The following is a 15304-nucleotide window of genomic DNA, read 5'->3' as shown; positions in this document are numbered from 1 at the left end:
TAGCTTTCAGGGACAACCAGGACAGGACCAATCACAAGCTTGCGGTCTCCATCTGTTTTAATGGATAGTTAAAATTTGGGGCATTTCTCTGTCATGCCAGACGGAGAGCTCTTGAGTCAACGTGTAATAGCGTTGCGTGTCTGTCCACACGCAGAAGTCTAAATTAGGCTTAACTTTTACTTCCAGGCTCCACCATGATGCCACCAGAAAAATAAAGCTCCATCTTTTTCTTCTTCTTGTGCTTTTTGTTGGTGATCTATGAACTGATATTGCTAACCACTAGCATTACAGCTAACAGCCGTACATTACAGCTAACAGCCGTAAAGCAGGTAAAGAGCGCCCCTTAGGAAACCTAGGGTTTTGGTCAGCAGAACGCTGCGGAGCGGTGAAACTGTATGAAACTGGTGACGTTTCTATCTCAACGATCACTTATTACTGATGACTTGATTACTAGCAGGTCAGTTGGAGCACGCTGGTTGTTGGTGAAGTTTTAACTGTGACCCTCTGTTGTGTTTGTGGTGACAGGTGTCGGACAAGAGCAAAGCCAGAGGCACGGCCCACAGGTAAGAAACCACAAGTTGTGTATTATTGATCTGTTTGGTTCTGTACCACATCCTCCCAGTTCATTATTCTGCTGAAGAGTTTAAACACACTGCATGAAACTCTGAGCTTCTTTTGTGTTGCTGGTTTCTGAAAGCATCCTCAAAGACCAAGTTCTGTGAAAAAACTTTATTTTTTACTTTTTCTTTTTGAAATATGATCGCTCACTCTCCAGTTTCACATGCAGGCTGAATGTGGAAATGGTCTTCTACCCCTATTTCCTGCATTAGATAGAAAACAGACAGTGAAACACACAAATTAGAAAAGCCAGTGATATTAGCACATCATGATGTCACTGTAGCATTTTTGGACTCACCGATATGTGCTTGTTTCAGAGAAGGCTGCTGTAGATTTAGCATCCAGGAGAGAGCAGAGCACGTCTTGGCTACTACAAGCTAACCATTAGCATTAGCAACTCCACCACACAGCAGAGCTCTTTCAGGCTTGATGCTCCGATTTTTCAGCAAAGCTCCATTGTTTGGTTTTTTTCTAAACAGAGTATTGATTTGTTTTTACCTTTTTTAGCTCACAAGTTTCGACTAACACTGTAGCCATCCTCAGAGCGCCTCCCTCTCCATCCGTATAGGGAGCCTAAGTCACGCCCATCTACTTCCGCACCTTGGGTCCCCAGAAGAACGAAAAAATGAACGCAGTTCTACGGGGCTAAAAACGCTATTTTCTCATTCAGCTTGTTTTGTGCCATGGTTTTCACATATGATGTCCGTGAATTTTAAAGACGCATTTTGGTACCAAGAATGCCCTTGTTTTCGCACAGGGGAAACGCTTTTTTAGTTTTTGTGTGAAAATAAGTCCACGACTACAAATGCGCTTCACAAAAGTGACGTCATCGAACCAGACACGGAGAAAACTGAGGGGAAAAGGGCTGTAAAGTCAGAAAACTTCCCACAGGAGGAAAGAGCCACCATAAATCTGGTCATGTGGTACGTCGCAGCTATGTTAGGAGAGAGGAGATTATGTGGTGATGTCACATATGCGACGTACCGATGTAGTCATGGTAATTATGAAATTTTACAAGCTGATAAATCTCAAAGTACGTAACTAGCGTGGTTGATACACCCATCATTACTTTTCATTTAAATTGCAGTACAACATATGTGTGATCCAGGGAGTAAGGCGAAGCAGGTTAGAAAATAGAGCTTCAAGCCCCGTTGACCTGCATTCATTTTCGTTCATCCGGGGACCCGTGAGCTGACCGGAAAGAGAGGAGGCTTAGGCTCCGTATGCGTCCAGCAGGGGGCGATGTCACTCTCCAGAACCAGTGGAATTTTATGGATTGCACAGAACAAATGTGCACAACAACCCCATAATTCCAACGATTTAAGGTAGTCCAGGAATTCACGCACCATAACATGTAGCAGTTAGCTAACACAGAGCATACTTGTCACCTCAAGAGAGAGAAAATATCTATAATTTGGATGTATTTTAAATGAACAGCAAGTGTAATAAACATGTGTAATGTGTGCAAACTGGGCATTTCATGAGGCGAAAAAGATAGTGCTGCATTCCACACTGATGCGCGCCACCTTAAAAAGGCGGACCCTGCTCAGTTTGCTGCAGCAAGTCAGCTACGTCAGCCGACACCGAACTACACATTAAGACACTAAGAAATAGTCTACAGACAGCAAAAATGCCAAGCTAGCAGAATATTTATCTCACTGGACATCGGGTTCTGCAGTCTGCTTCAGTCGCGGTATCATCTGCTGTCTCTTCCTACTTTTACAAACACAGCAGCCCTGTTACTGAAAACAGACGTAAACAATTTAAAATATGACAACTTTTACATTTATTCTTATTATTAACATGTTTCTTATTCATTTAAATTATAAATGAAAGTTATTTTACATATATTCTTAATATTAAAACGTGACTGGAACATGCCTACTTGTGTTATTTGTGGAGGTAAACACCAATACTGTGACGCAAACTCAGTGGTAGAGCTGCGTTGCTGTTAGCCAATCTGAGGCGAGATGTCCAATTATCAGGAAGTGAGGCTCCAAATCCTCCAGTTCTCTGCTCTCCTCTGCTTTGGCTAACTTCAACTTCCTGAAACATTCCACAGAGATTGACTCACGGGGCATTTATTTATGCACGAGACCACTGCAAATGTATTGAAAAAACAAGTGAACTTGGTCTTTGGTCAGTGACGCCACAGTAGGAGCAGAAGGTTGAGTCACATCCTGAATTAAGGTGGAAACTGAAGCAGGACGGAGCTCCTGCAGTGTTCCGGTGAAAAGACACTAACTATGGAGGCGTCTGAGGGTGTGGGGGCTTTGATTAACTGGACCCTGAGTGCGGACACCATCAGCAGCTCTGGAGCTCTTACCTTCAGCCCGATCACGTTTCACTTTCCTCTGGCATGCTTCCTTTAATGAAAGTACAGCGTGGCATTTTGACTTATTCATATTCAGTGTTCTTTTGCTTTGATGTTGAAGGAACATGACGGGAGTGGTTTAGTCATGTTTTCAGCTCAGGTAGTTCTGTCCACCCCTGGCAGGTTCTGCATGGAGGTGATCGATGATGAATGTGTGAAATGATATCAGCTAAATACTCCACCAGTCCTTTTTCTGTTTTCTTCCTCTGACAAGACAAAAAAATGTGAGCGAGCCGTGCACTTTGCAACCATGACAACACATCTTTATTTCCTGGTGATTTTTGCTCAGAAATTGTTTTTTTCTCTCTCCCAGACTGAGTTTACTCTAGCATAATTACAGGCTGAGCTGAGAGACAATGTCCTTGGTTCATAAATTATTATGTTCATAGGAGTTTTACTGCTCAGAGGGTTTGTAATTCATGAGGATAATCCAGTGGGGGTTTGTAGAAAGGATATAAACGTTTAATATCTGTTTGGAAAAACAGAACCAGATCTGACTGGATGAAAGCTGATGATATCAGGTAGATTATTATTTTTTTAAATGATTGATCATTCAGAGTTTTTCAGGCTGAAAATAGTCTCCTACACCTCTCTTCTGCTTTAGCTTCTGATAGAAAACAGACGGAAAAACGCTCGATTCAGAAAATCCTGACAGATCTACGTCACGCTGTCACTTAACAGTCATTGACTCACCCATCCTGACTCACAGCGGGGAAGGCTGTTTTTGGTTCATCATCCAGGAAACAGCAGAGAACGTCTCGGCTAGTAGAAACTAACTGTTAGCATTAGCAACCCCACCACATGGCAGAACTCCTCCAGGTTTGTGTTATTTGTGGAGATACAACATCAGCGTTGTAAAGCAAACAGAGTCAGTGGTAGAGTTGCGTTGCTGTTAGCCAGTCGGAGGCAAGATGTCCAAATATTGGGAAATAAGACTCCAACTGTAGCTTTTTTTCTGCCAATTTTTCTTCCAGCTGACTACTAAGTCCTCAAACGGGTGCCCTGCAGCTTTTTATTCAGAGAACGACTTACAAATATATTAAAATTATGAGTAAAGTAAGGTTGAGTTTTAAAGTAAAGTTTTTACCATTAATCTCTGGAAACATCCATTGAAATGTTGTAAATGAATTAAAAGATACCCAGTTGTTGGAAAATATTGGTGGTTTCATAACATATACCCATAAAAATCAGGTGTAAAATACATGGGAGCATATTGGATGTCATGTTTCCTTCTACGGAAGCCCGTGAGAACAGACTGCATTTACTGATTTGTTGCAAATGGTTACAAAACTTTCAGCATTACTAAACATCGTTTTTTTACACATTTACCTCTTCGCTTATTGCAAGTGATGAAAGGAATCTGATGTTATTGTGCCGGAGGTCGTGCTCCCAAGGATTTGTGACCCTAATGGCCATCTGTTGGCAGTGTTGTGCCCGAACGCGTTCATTGAACGATCGTTCGTGAATTAGTACATTTTTTTCGTGAAGGTGAACTGAACTCGTTCGTATTTTGCCTGACAAACGTAAAATTGAGTGCGTTCGTCCTGGCATGCGTAAACAGGTTTATGAACGCGTTCTTTCGCCGTTCTAGCTCTAGATCTCCACGAAGCTTTTCTGGAGCTAAAGCCTAGCTAAAACATCCTGTTGACCATAGAGTTTATAAAAAGTAGAACACATAAATGCGGCCAAACGTAGGCAGTAGCGGTTGCTGCGGCATCTACTCTTCTACGTCTACGCTGTGTGCAGGAGTCAAAGTTCATTCAGAAAAATTGAAATGGGACTTAACTGAAAGATTTTACATTTTTTTATGTTTTGCACTTTTAATATTGCACTTTGAATTTGCTACTTCAACTGCTTCCTAAGGTTGTTTAATAATTACCATTAAAATAATGTTTTCCTCATGTTGTTGAGAATATACTGTAGGATAAAAACTGCAGCTATAGATATAGATGGATGGATGGATGGATGGATGGATGGATGGATGGATGGATGGATGGATGGATGGATGGATGGATGGATGGATAGATGGATAGATGGATAGATGGATAGATGGATAGATGGATAGATGGATAGATGGATAGATGGATAGATAGATAGATAGACGGACGGACGGACGGACGGATGGATGGATGGATGGGAGAAAAAAGAACTACAGTGAACTTGGTTAAAAAATGTTTAATTATGAACTAAGAAACAAACGAGTTCATTTTAAAATGTATGAACTGAACTTTGAACTAGTTTGTTTCTAAACGAACGTTCCCAACACTGTTTGTTGGTAAGGTCTTACTTGAACACAAAAATAATGCTTTCTTGCAATGATTTAGGTATCTACTGCCCCATGTCACCAGGGAAAATACACACTGTCACTTTAAAGATAAGCAGTTAAATATTTTTCCATATGGCACACATTAAGTTTCAATCCAAAACAAAATGGCAAAGCAAAGGAATAATTTACATCAGTTAATTGGACTAATATAGTTTTATCTGCCCCCCCCTCTACCGTCCACTCCTTTGTTCCCTACTCTCCATGATTGATGTCAAGTTGTTGTTATTGTTGTTGTTAGCCTCAAGGGCAACATGCCGATTATCACTTGTAAGTCACTTTGGACAAAAGCGTCTGCTAAATACATAAACATAAACATAAACATAGCAATGGCCGCTAGCAAACAGGCCTCGTTTATAATGACATTGTGAACATTATTTAATGAAAACCTCCAGCAGGGTGAAGATTTACATGAACCACTGCAGCATTTTAAAAGATTAGACAAGTTTAATATCGACAACAAATATACATTATGGTTGTGGCATCATTTTGACTAGCCGTTAGCGTGTCAATCCCGTCTGAATGAATAATTGTTTCTCCAAAATTAGGTTAAAAACAGTTTTCTACTGTTCACGGCCTTTCTGCAGAAACCTACTCTCAAAAATCTGGGCTTTCCCTTGAATGTAATCTAACTACTGCTGGTGTAATTGTGTCCTATGAAATGTACATGTGAATCCAGATGGCATTAGACGGTAGCGTCATCAGTAGCAGCTTTTCTGGTGGCGATAAACCCGTTTTAGTTCATTAGAAACGTTTCTGTTAAACATTCAGCGCTGAGTGGGCTTCTCCTGATCATGTTAATGTTTTCAGCACATCACCTTCTGAGTCGTCCCCAACACACGAAAAGGTTCTGCACGAGGTCATCATCCCACCAGATTAGTTTTCAGAGTAAAGCGTCTTTAGTGCACGAACGTGTAAAGATTCTCTTTCATAAACGAGGCTTGTGTGTGTGTGTGTGTGTGTGTGTGTGTGTGTGTGTGTGTGTGTGTGTGTGTGTGTGTGTGTGTGTGTGTGTGTGTGTGTGGGGGGGGGGGGGGGGGGGGGTGTTGGGGTTAGGGAGTGAAAGCAAGTGTGCTGTGTGTGTGTGTGTGTGTGTGTGTGTGTGTGTGTGTGTGTGTGTGTGTGTGTGTGTGTGTGTGTGTGTGAGTGGGGGTGTTGGGGTTAGGGAGTGAAAGCAAGTGTGCTGTGTGTGTGTGGGGGGGGGGGGGTGTTGGGGTTAGGGAGTGAAAGCAAGTGTGCTGTGTGTGTGTGTGTGTGTGTGTGTGTGTGTGTGTGGGGGGGGGGTGTTGGGGTTAGGGAGTGAAAGCAAGTGTGCTGTGTGTGTGTGTGTGTGTGTGTGTGTGTGTGTGGGGGGGGGGGGTGTTGGGGTTAGGGAGTGAAAGCAAGTGTGCTGTGTGTGTGTGTGTGTGTGTGTGTGTGGGGGGGGGGTGTTGGGGTTAGGGAGTGAAAGCAAGTGTGCTGTGTGTGTGTGTGTGTGTGTGTGTGTGAGTGGGGGTGTTGGGGTTAGGGAGTGAAAGCAAGTGTGCTGTGTGTGTGTGTGTGTGTGTGTGTGTGTGTGTGGGGGGGGGGGGTGTTGGGGTTAGGGAGTGAAAGCAAGTGTGCTGTGTGTGTGTGTGTGTGTGTGTGTGTGTGTGTGTGTGTGTGTGTGTGTGTGTGTGTGTGTGTGTGTGTGTGTGTGAGTGGGGGTGTTGGGGTTAGGGAGTGAAAGCAAGTGTGCTGTGTGTGTGTGTGTGTGTGTGTGTGTGTGTGTGTGTGTGGGGGGGGTGTTGGGGTTAGGGAGTGAAAGCAAGTGTGCTGTGTGTGTGTGTGTGTGTGTGTGTGTGTGTGTGTGTGTGTGTGTGTGTGTGTGTGTGCGCCCCAGGCCATGTGTTACTCTGCTACCGCTAATGAGCCCATTCAGTCAGCAGCCCAATCTACTGAGCGGTGCACACACAGACTGCAGGGACTCTGGGACTGGAGATGCTGCGAGCGATCCACTGGCTGCATCCCCCCGTGGAAGACAACACACACGGTTCAACCCGCAGTTCTCACACCACACTTTCATACACACATCTTTTTTTTTCTAAATCCCTGCTCTGACAGGCTCAACAACATACCATTCGTTATCCTGCTGCCACTCACACACACACACACACACACACACACACACACACACACACACACACACACACACACACACACACACACGTGAACAGGGAAAAGCGGATTTGTCTTTTTATTCTAACTGTTAAGGACGTTGCAGTTAGAGGTTTTTTGGTCAGGTCCGACCTGTTTAAGTTCAAACATCTGCATAATGACCTCCTGATGGCTGCTGATGCTGGGAAATGCTCTGTCATGGTCCTGCTAGACCTCAGTGCAGCTTTTGACACTGTAGACCACAACGTTCTACTAAACAGGTTAAAGGCCCTGGCTGGGATTTCAGGTTCTGCTCTAGACTGGCTCTCTTCTTATCTCACCAACAGAACATTCACAGTGAAGTCAGAAACCTTCTCTTCAGACACTGCCTCTCTAACATGCGGGGTCCCACAAGGTTCAGTTCTAGGGCCTCTACTATTCACATTCTATATTCTTCCCCTAGCTGGCATCATCCAGTCTTTCCCAGACATCTCCTACCACATCTACGCTGATGATATTCAGCTCTATATGTCCTTTATGCCACACCAGTTGGACAGGCTGGCCACCCTTGTACTCTGCCTGACCCAGATCAGTAACTGGCTGTCCAGCAACTTTCTTGTCCTCAGTGCTAACAAGACAGAGACCCTGATCGCTGCACCCCCGGAACTTCAGCCAAAAATCGAGCAAGAAATTGCCTCTTTTTGCCCATCAGCCAAGGCCAACATTAGAAACCTAGGAGTTATTTTTGATCCAGCTTTAAGTTTAGACTCACACGTCAAAACCATCTCCTGCTCTTGTTTCTGTCAACTGAGAAACATTTCAAAAGTCCGTAAACTGGTTTCTACTGCAGATCTGGAAAAAATCATCCATGCCTTTGTGTCATCACGCTTAGACTACTGTAACGCTCTTTTTACTGGTCTCAGCAAAACCTCCCTCTCACGCCTTCAGGTCATCCAAAATGCAGCAGCCAGACTCCTAACCAAATCCAGCAGACGAGCTCACATCACTCCAGGTTTACAGTCCCTCCACTGGCTCCCGGTAGAATATAGAATACAGTTTAAAGTTTTAGTCCTGACCTATAGAGCTCTTAACAACCAGGCTCCAAGCTACCTATCTGAGCTTTTATCCCCACACGCCACCTCTCGGAACCTCAGATCCACATCTGAAAACCTCCTGGCTGTTCCTCGAACCAGACTGAAAACCAAAGGGGGCGGGGCCTTTCAGACTATTGCACCCAGACTTTGGAACAGTCTACCTTCAAATCTCCGTCTCTCTAACACTGTAGAGGTCTTTAAAAACCATCTAAAAACTCACCTTTTCATCCAGGCGTTCCCTCCCTACATGTTTCAGAATGATGGCTTTGTTCGGGTTCACACCTTCACTTTGTTTATACTCATGATTTTATTTTCTACGTTTATCACTGCTATTGTTTTTCTGATGTTTTTATTGGTTAGAGGTATTTGCCCTGATCTTTATCATGTTGTACAGCGCTTTGTGATTTATATCTGAGAAAGGCGCTCTATAAATAAACTTTTACTTACTTACTTACTTAAAGTGACCCTCACTCCAATCCTCGTTCTGCACACAAAACTATCATAGGTATTAAAATCAATGCAGGGTTGAGCTCCTGACCCATAAAGACTCACTGTAGCACTGCAGACATCTACAACAGAGCCGCCCTGCTGCTCGGATACAGATCAGTGAAAACTATGAGCTGGACCCTGATCTGATACATCCCTGCTAATTGTTCTTAGAGCTGAAACAACGCTATGTAAAACTAAAAAACTGGAAGGAATGTTCTCAACAACAACGAAAATGCAGTTTGTGTCCCAGTTTCTCTGGCTCTGCTATTTTATACCATATTGTTTTCCATACTTGAACAGAAGCCATTTTGTACCTTTTGTGGTTGTAGACATTGTTTCACCACTCGTCTAAAATTCTCCTTGCATTGGTGAGAAGTTCCAGACTTTAAGAGTTTTAGGCTGAGTGGTCCTAGTCCATCTCTCCAGACATCAAAGCTTGCATGCTAGGTGCATGCTAGGTGCATGCTAGGTGCATGCTAGGTGCATGCTAGGTTGAATCACCTTCGTTTCGTAGGCGTTAACACAACCGTTTGTTTGCTCTCCCAGAGATAATCACAAGGGAACAACCAGAGAAGAATAGCTTCCTGACTGGATGATCTTAAGTACACCCTGCAGTGTGTGATGACCAGGATTTTTGTTGTGTCTGGATCTTTTTGATTACAGATTGTCTCTAAAGTTTCTCTCCGTGTCCCAACAGTAACCACAGTCACCCAGAGATCCAGAAGGTGTTCCTTCGCTCCATTTCTACAACAAAATGCTGCCTGTTTTAATTGGCTGTGCTTTTAAAGGTTCATTTTCTTCCTGAAGCATTCCTTCCCCCCCCTAAACTTTACCGAGGAGTAAAATAAAATAAAGTCAGTTTGTCTGGCTCGGTGAAAGCGACGCTCTTTGACATCAGACACCTTCAGGGCTCCAGTCTTCGTCAGAGACGAGCGGGTTCACGTTCATGATCAATACCGCACGTGTCGGCGGCTTACAAACAGAAAAGATGAGTCATGCAGCGTCTGTGTCAGTCAGCTGTGTGCACTCCGGTGTGACAGGAGTTCAAACGTCAGACAGCAGCACTCCTGCCACTGCCAGGGAGCATCACACCACATTTGTAGGAATGGAAACCTATTATAGCCTTCCCCACAGTCCCGCCGCAGGCAAACACACTCTCACAGAAACAAACACACTCAGCCTCCAACAGGCAGACACGCAAAGCATCCCAAAATCCAATAACGGTGTTTTTTTCTTTCTGTGTGAATGACTGGAGCTCCTAATCACAACTCATAATCCATAATTAATGATTTAGTCTGATCCAACCGGAGAGTTCTATATTTCCCTAATTACCTGCTGAGATGAGAATATTCCAGAGCAAGGTAAACAAGCGCCCTCACACGCTGCAGCACACACTCTTCTGAGGGGCAGGGGGGAGGGCGATAGAGGCTGGGAAGCCAGCTGTGCGGCAGGAAGTGTTGCCTGGTGGAGTTCAGAAGCAGAGAGCTGAAGGCAGATGAGCCGAGCCCAGATGGCCTCCTCGTCTTCTCGCTGTTTTACATATTCTCCCCCCTCTCTCCACTTATTCTAACAGCTATGTTTACCTGTTCAGCGTCACCCTGCTGGATTTTTAGCCTCGCCTGGCTCCGAACCATCCGCTCTTTTATGTGTAGCGGCCGATCAACGCAGCTTTAGAGACGGAAGAACCGGAACATGTCAGAAACCCGCAACCATCCTGATTGTCCTCTTTTTATTTACATTCTGCCGGTTTGGCTCATGTGGAGGAGCCAGAACCGGGCCAGAACACACTTTTCTGACAAATGCATTCAGGGAGGATGGATTGTGCATCATTCAATGTTTGTTATAATTATAGGACTAGAACAGGAAATCAATAGCAGTGAAAATATCTAACCATCACCGTCTAATCTGGCTAAGGGGTATCTAGTTAAAGATATTAATCCCAAATATTAGCAGGCAACTGAAATAAAGACACAGCATCAAGTTCTCTATAGAACAGGGATGACCAGTCCTGGTGCTGGTGGGCCGCTACACCTGGTCCATGGTGGAATCAGCTGCTCAGCAGGCAGGGGCGCCGTAAAGGGGGGGAAAGGTTAGGACGAGTCTAGGGGCCCAAGGCTGTCAGGGGGCCCAAAAAAGTTTCAAACTTTAATTTAAAAAAATGTAATTTTAAAAACCATAAGTACTTTACTTTGCAGTATTTTTTTCTAATTTAAGACATAAACAAACAATCTTTTTGTCTCAATCAGATGTAAATGAATTCAGAGGTCATTACTTTATTTTGACAAGTTCATTTGAACATTGAAATAATCAAGAATGCTTGAAGACATACACAATTAAGCAAAACTGAAACACTAATATTAAGTGTATATATGTATATGTATATACTATATATATATATATATAGTATATATATATATATATATATATATATATATATATATATATATATATGCGGAGCCACAGTGCCCCTGATGGAGGAGCTGCCAGGGGGCCCAACTTGCTATTTTTTCATGGGGCCCAACATCTCTAGCAGCCCCCCTGTCAGCAGGTGACCTTCTGATTAATATCAGCTGGTCTTTTCTTTTCTTCTAATACAATGATGACAAGGTGGCAGATCTAAGTGTGTTTACATATTTCTTTGACACTGAATGGGTTTGAAGGCAGGTGAGTTCCTCATCACAGCGGTGATGTTCTAAGTCCTTCAGCAGGAACTCGGGTAAAGTGTAGAAGGACTTGTTTTCACCAGGAAGCTGATGCTCTGACATCATCATCTTCATTATGCAGCATGAAACAAGACCATGACACATCTTAGCTCTGCATGCGAGCAACATCACAGGATCTGTTTTAATTAGTTACTGAACAATAGATTCACAGTCATGTAATTAATGTTCATGAGAACATTTGTAACGAGGAAATAAAATCAGAGCAAAGCAGCGACGTTTACTAAATATCAGCATGGTGTGTGTGTGTGTGTGCGTGCGTGCGTGCGTGCGTGCGTGCGTGTGTGTGTGTGTGTGTGTGTCACTCGTGCTCACCCCGGAGCTCTGTCAGTTGTTAATTAGCATCAATCCGACGTGTCTTGCGCTCACCGAGCACGCCGTCCTGCTCCTTCTCCAGGCTGCCTGAATGACATTTACCCATAAAAGTTGATATTTCGTCACAAATTACTGTTTAATAGCAGAAGAAGAAAAGTTCGATGGCGGCACACAAAGAGCACAGAGCAGCAATTTGTTTATTTTTAATCACAAAACGGTGCTAAGTGACTCATTTAATACTGTTGACATTTGGCTAATTTGCTGGAATTCATTCAGTTTTTAATAACTGTTAACAGCTTCTCTGCAGCCAGATTTCTAAAGTATTCGATGTTACGGTCCAGCGCTTTTACTGGCAGCGTGGCTGAAGGGAACACGGCTGTCGTCGTCTGATGAAACATGAATAACAGCGCTTCTTCCTCCGGCCCCGTTGACGGTTCCAGCTGCTCTAAACTATTCAGAGGTGCTGCCGCCTTTAAGAATGTTGCCGTCGCGTGGATCTTGTGGTGGGGCCCACTGGACGTATCACACCAAAGGATCGTTTTGTGGAGTCGCTTGTAACGGCTTTCATTTCCCCTGCTGTGGCTGTGATTTCATCACACGGATAAGCAGACAGACACCAAATCCCCCGCTGGAGCCCGCGGAGCCCACAAAGGCTGCTCTGTGAGTCTTATCTGTGTTACTTATGCAACATCGACGCGGGCACATAGACTGGAGGCCTAAACCAGCTCCACTGGCTGGATGTGTCACAGAGGAGATCCACACAGGAGTAAAGCACGGTAAATATTTAGCCTTCACTTCACCATGAATGGGATGTTTGTGATGCATCGATAAAATACAATATATGCTAGAAATAGGGTGTTTAATACGTCAACTTAGGATAAAGTAAAGGACAAAAAGATCAATGAACCACAGTGAATATTTCCACGGAGCTCAGTGAGAAATTACAGATCACTACGCATCGTCATTATTAATAAAACACGTTTAAACGGATCCTTTAAAGTGAAGTCCTGACTGAAAACAGAAGCAGCACCAGGCTGCTCCTGTTTAAAAACAGCTCTAATAACATGTATCATACAGGTCCTGAGACCACGCTCACTTTTGTAGTTAAGGAGAGCTGATGTGTAATGAAAGATAACTTTGATCCTATCGATGAAACGCCTGATTAGATTTTTGGTGACGACGGCTCGGTGAATGGATGAGTGACTGTAATGTAAAGCACGTAGGAGTCCTCCGACTCAGAGAGGAGCTGTAAGTTGGGTCATTTATCCTTCTTTCTCCTGTTGCTTGTTGCACCTGTGTCACGTTTCTGGGAGTTAGTCTAACCCAAGACATGCAGAATCACCACTACACACACACACACACACACAAACACACACACGGCAGGTAAGCAAAACAGAATTTATTTTAAAGGATGAAACCGAGGGCGCGCTGAAAACGTCAGCGGATCTGGACGGTGGAAACGGGAACCGGGTCTGAGGGAGAGCAAACCAGAGGTGAGTCCAAGAGCTAACAGTTCGGGGAGGAATATTGAGAGGGGACTTGCAGGAGATGACTTGGTCAGAGGTTTTAGGAGGGAGGAAGTGAGCTGCGGACGCTCCTGGTGGAATGATCTCCTGAGCTGGAGAGGGAGCGCAGGTTCGGAGGGTGAGAGCAGGTCGGTCGGGAGGCGGATGGTGAACGTGGCTGGAAAATGGAGTCCAGAAGTCCTATGGAGGTCAGGTGAGTAGTTCCAGGTGAGTGAAGAGCCTGAGGTTGGTGAGCTGAAACACACTCGGGTTACACACGATCCAAAAACACACGATCCAAAAACACACGATCCAAAAACACACTGAGACTTAGATACGAGAAAATCACAAGAGTGAGAAACGAAGGCTGGTACCACCAAGTCATTGTAATCATCCGGCTTCGAGCTGTGTTCACCATCTCCTTTTGAAGCAGTCCCGCCGAATCAGCTGATGCGCCGCAGCTGCCGCTTCCCCTGACCCGCTGATGAACCGATGACGTGCAGCTGCCGCTCCCTCTCTTTAAACGTCAGCTCCGCCCAGGCACCCGGTACGAACGCTCAGACGTTGGTCTCCAGCAAGTGCAAGCGAGCACCTGCACAAGCACAGCCACATGTGACCCCATTAGGGCCACAATGCTTCCTAACAGGGTTTTATAATATAACCATTCAATGCATCCAGGAGAGCTCATTTGGAAATGTTGGACATTAGAATTGTTTAAGGATGGAAAAAAATCTCTTTGTGATTCGCTGTCCTGTGACTAGCTGCTAGCTCATCAATCCAGTCCAAACTAATACCTATTTGTCTGAACGTAGGCTGTTTAAAGAGCGACCCCTCCACAGAGAGCTACCATGTTTTAGAATTCCACTCCGTCCATCAGGCCACCAACCCTCCTGGATGTCTTCACTCCAGCTGATGGTTGGGATGGACCCAGAATGTCCAGGCGGGAGCTGCGCCATCAGTCAGCACCAGCTGGCATTGCATTTTCATTTGGCTTCGACAACAGCGTTAGATTATTTGTGACGGCTGCTGACTGATTCCTCTGAAGGAGGAAAGCGAACAAGTCAGATGCAACACACACACACACACACACACACACACACACACACACACTGGCTGTTTCTGCTGCCAGACTGAAGCAGGCCAGCGAGCGCTCAGCTAAGAATCCCTTTAGACCTAAAGACACGTTTCTTTAACTCTGCTTTGTGAGAACAACACATCAGTGAGGGACCCATAAACTCTCCTCCTACGTCCCGTCAGCCTGATCTTTTGTTGAACGAGCAGCAGATATGGAACGTGCGCTATTAAACACACACTATTACAAGAGGGTTCTTGTTGCATTAAAGAGACATGTTGACATCAATGCTCAATAACAACACACTCAAAACAAAAATCTTTGTGCAACCAGATTAAAATCACCAAATCTTCTGTTGGCTGCTTTGGTCTGCATCCTGGTGAAACCCAGACATCACCTTTCCTAATCCTCTCATGGACAGTGTGAGTTGATTAGCGAGGGACATCGATGCTCATCCTGACGATGCAAACAGATGAAAGCGTCCAGAAAGCTCTTCTTCTTCTTCTTCTTCTTGCAACCAATGAAGAATCTCTGACTGTGACAGAAAACGGACATTTTTCTACAGTTCAGTGCGTATATAAATATCAGCAAGCCGAGTTTTCCTGCCTTGCTTATCATGGACATCACACTGCCAACTAAGAAAAACAATCCAGTATTCAGGACAAAGATGTCAGCATTT

The 15304-nt window shown here is 44.4% G+C and overlaps 1 protein-coding gene across 2 annotated transcripts in view; it reads left to right on the top strand.

Annotated features, from left to right (window-relative positions):
• aff2 (AF4/FMR2 family, member 2) overlaps positions 1-15304 on the top strand; it is a 332245-nt gene that overhangs the window by 266891 nt on the left and 50050 nt on the right. For both annotated transcript variants that reach the window (XM_070551870.1, XM_070551862.1), the window contains exon 10: positions 526-563. In XM_070551870.1, the coding sequence (XP_070407971.1) occupies positions 526-563 (38 nt within the window). The remainder of the gene's footprint in view (positions 1-525; positions 564-15304) is intronic.

The sequence above is a fragment of the Nothobranchius furzeri genome, chromosome 1 (assembly GCF_043380555.1).
Source record: "Nothobranchius furzeri strain GRZ-AD chromosome 1, NfurGRZ-RIMD1, whole genome shotgun sequence".
NCBI classification, from domain to species: domain Eukaryota; kingdom Metazoa; phylum Chordata; class Actinopteri; order Cyprinodontiformes; family Nothobranchiidae; genus Nothobranchius; species Nothobranchius furzeri.
The sequence above is the reverse complement of the archived record's forward strand: the minus strand, read 5'-3'. Positions and strand labels throughout refer to the sequence as shown.